The sequence below is a fragment of the Sander vitreus genome, unplaced genomic scaffold, assembly GCF_031162955.1.
Source record: "Sander vitreus isolate 19-12246 unplaced genomic scaffold, sanVit1 ctg281_1, whole genome shotgun sequence".
Classification (NCBI taxonomy): domain Eukaryota; kingdom Metazoa; phylum Chordata; class Actinopteri; order Perciformes; family Percidae; genus Sander; species Sander vitreus.
In genome coordinates, this window is record NW_027595440.1 from 47501 (window position 1) to 50000 (window position 2500).

The 2500-nt window shown below is 45.2% G+C and overlaps 1 protein-coding gene across 1 annotated transcript in view; it reads right to left on the reverse strand.

The window, feature by feature from the left end:
• slc9a5 (solute carrier family 9 member A5) overlaps positions 1–2500 on the reverse strand; it is a gene marked incomplete at its 5' end in the record, with an annotated part of 19300 nt that overhangs the window by 3530 nt on the left and 13270 nt on the right. The window contains 3 exons of the mRNA XM_078244664.1: positions 1067–1216; positions 1440–1566; positions 1863–1954. Of these exons, the coding sequence (XP_078100790.1) occupies positions 1067–1216; positions 1440–1566; positions 1863–1954 (369 nt within the window). The remainder of the gene's footprint in view (positions 1–1066; positions 1217–1439; positions 1567–1862; positions 1955–2500) is intronic.

A 2500-nucleotide genomic window follows, 5' to 3' on the forward strand; every position in this document is an offset into this window, starting at 1 on the left:
CATCCAATCAGAACGCTGCTTTGTCTCCCACAACAGAGAGAAAGATCTGCACCTGGAATTACAATCCACTTAATCTGCCTTTCACAATAACTGCTGCTTTAAGCCTCCTGTTTACAAAAAACTTTCTATATCTGAACTATGACAAAAGAACGTGAAACAAAAGTGAAAAATCAACATGAATATATTTTTTTAAATGCTGAAAAAAGTGTCCAAAAAAACGGAAAAAGTGACAAAAAAAACATCAAAAATAGGTGACAAAAACATGTTAAAAAAATGCCAAAAAAGTGACCAAATAATTGGAATAAAATCGACAAAAACGTTGAGAAAAGTGTAGAAAATGTTGAAATTTCGACTCAGAAAAACACAAAGTTGCAGGTCGACTGGAAGACTCCATGTAAATAATCAGGACTTTTATCATCGTAAAACACACTTCATTCAAAGTGGACAGAAACTAAATAAAACTATCAAAAGCCGTCTTGGTTCATCTTTCCACTGATCCACCAATCACCACTCTGGTTTGGTTGAAATAAACCCTTAATTCACCCATTTACATGTGGAGATATGCTGGCTCTATACACGCTAAAAGTCCTGATTATTTACATGGAGTCTGGTGGAAATATGCTGGCTCTATACACGCTAAAAGTCCTGATTATTTACATGGAGTCTGGTGGAGATATGCTGGCTCTATACACGCTAAAAGTCCTGATTATTTACATGGAGTCTGGTGGAGATATGCTGGCTCTATACACGCTAAAAGTCCTGATTATTTACATGGAGTCTGGTGGAAATATGCTGGCTCTATACACGCTAAAAGTCCTGATTATTTACATGGAGTCTGGTGGAGATATGCTGGCTCTATACACGCTAAAAGTCCTGATTATTTACATGGAGTCTGGTGGGTTTAGGCTCCAGTTCTGTTTGTTCAGAGTTTAATCAGCGTAATTAGTCCGTTTGTGTTGTCTAAATAAAACTGTGCCGAGTGTGTGTGTGTGTTTGTGTGTGTATGTGTGTGTGTGTGTGTGTGTGTGTGTGTGTGTGTGTGTGTGTGAGTGGGAAAGTTTCTCGCCTTCTTGAGGCTGCGCTCCTTCTTGTGGCGTTTGTGTCGGGTGGATTTGAACGTCTCCATGCGGATCTTCATGTTCCTCTGAAACACCTCCCGGTCCTGGCGCTCCTTCTCCCCCAGAGGCATGAAGTGACGGCTGTAGTGGGACTGGTACTGGACACACACACACACACACACACACACACACACACACACACACACAGTCATAGACACACACAGTCATAGACACACACACACACACAATTTAGACCTATATATTGGTGTCTCTGTGTGTGTGTGTGTGCCGTGTGTGTGTGTGTGTGTGTGTGTGTGTATCTCTGTGTGTATCTCTGTCTGTATGTGTGTGTGTGTGTGTGTGTGTGTGTGTGTGTGTTACCCGTCTCCTGGGCTTGTACAGGTTCCCTGTGAGGACGTGATGTGTCTCTGAGTCCTCTTCCACTTTGGCTCCGGGGACGTTATCGATCACCTGGAGATCCAGACACACACCGCTGCCGTTCTCTCGCCTGAACAACAACACACACAACACACACTTAACACACACACACACAACACACACTTAACGCACACACACACTCACTGTGCTCCCGACACACACAAGGTCCAATTAGATATCAATGCGCGGAGAGAGAAGCCTGATTGGGTGATCTGTCTCTGGAGGCGGGTCTTAAACCAAAGTTTGATTAACACATTTTGGGGCCGAGAATAGGGATGAAAAAGGACCTCTCTGTGAGTTTGTTACTCTCTGATGTTTCCATGGTTACAGCATCATGTGTCGACAGAATGAGGTCATGTGACTCACAGGTAGTTGGTGACGTTGGTGACTTCGGGGAACGAGGCTCTGCTGGCCATCGAGGGCAGAGACAGTCTGGCTGAGGTCAGCACGTTCCCACCCTACACACACACACACACACACACACACACACACACACACACACACACACACACACACACACACACACACACACACACACACACACACACACACAGACACAGACACACACACACACACACACACACACACACACACACACACACACAGACACACAGACACACACACACACACACACACACACACACACACACACACACACACACACACACACACACAGACACACACACACACACACACACACACACACACACACACACACACACACACACACACACACACACACACACACACACACACACACACACACACACACACACACACACACACACACACAGACACAGACACAGACAAACACACACACACACACACAGACACACACACAGACACACACAGCAGACACAGCACACAGACACAGACACACACACACACACACACACACACACACAGACACACAGACACACACAGACACACACACACAGACACACAGACACACACACACACACACACAGACACACACAGACACACACACACACACACACAGACAG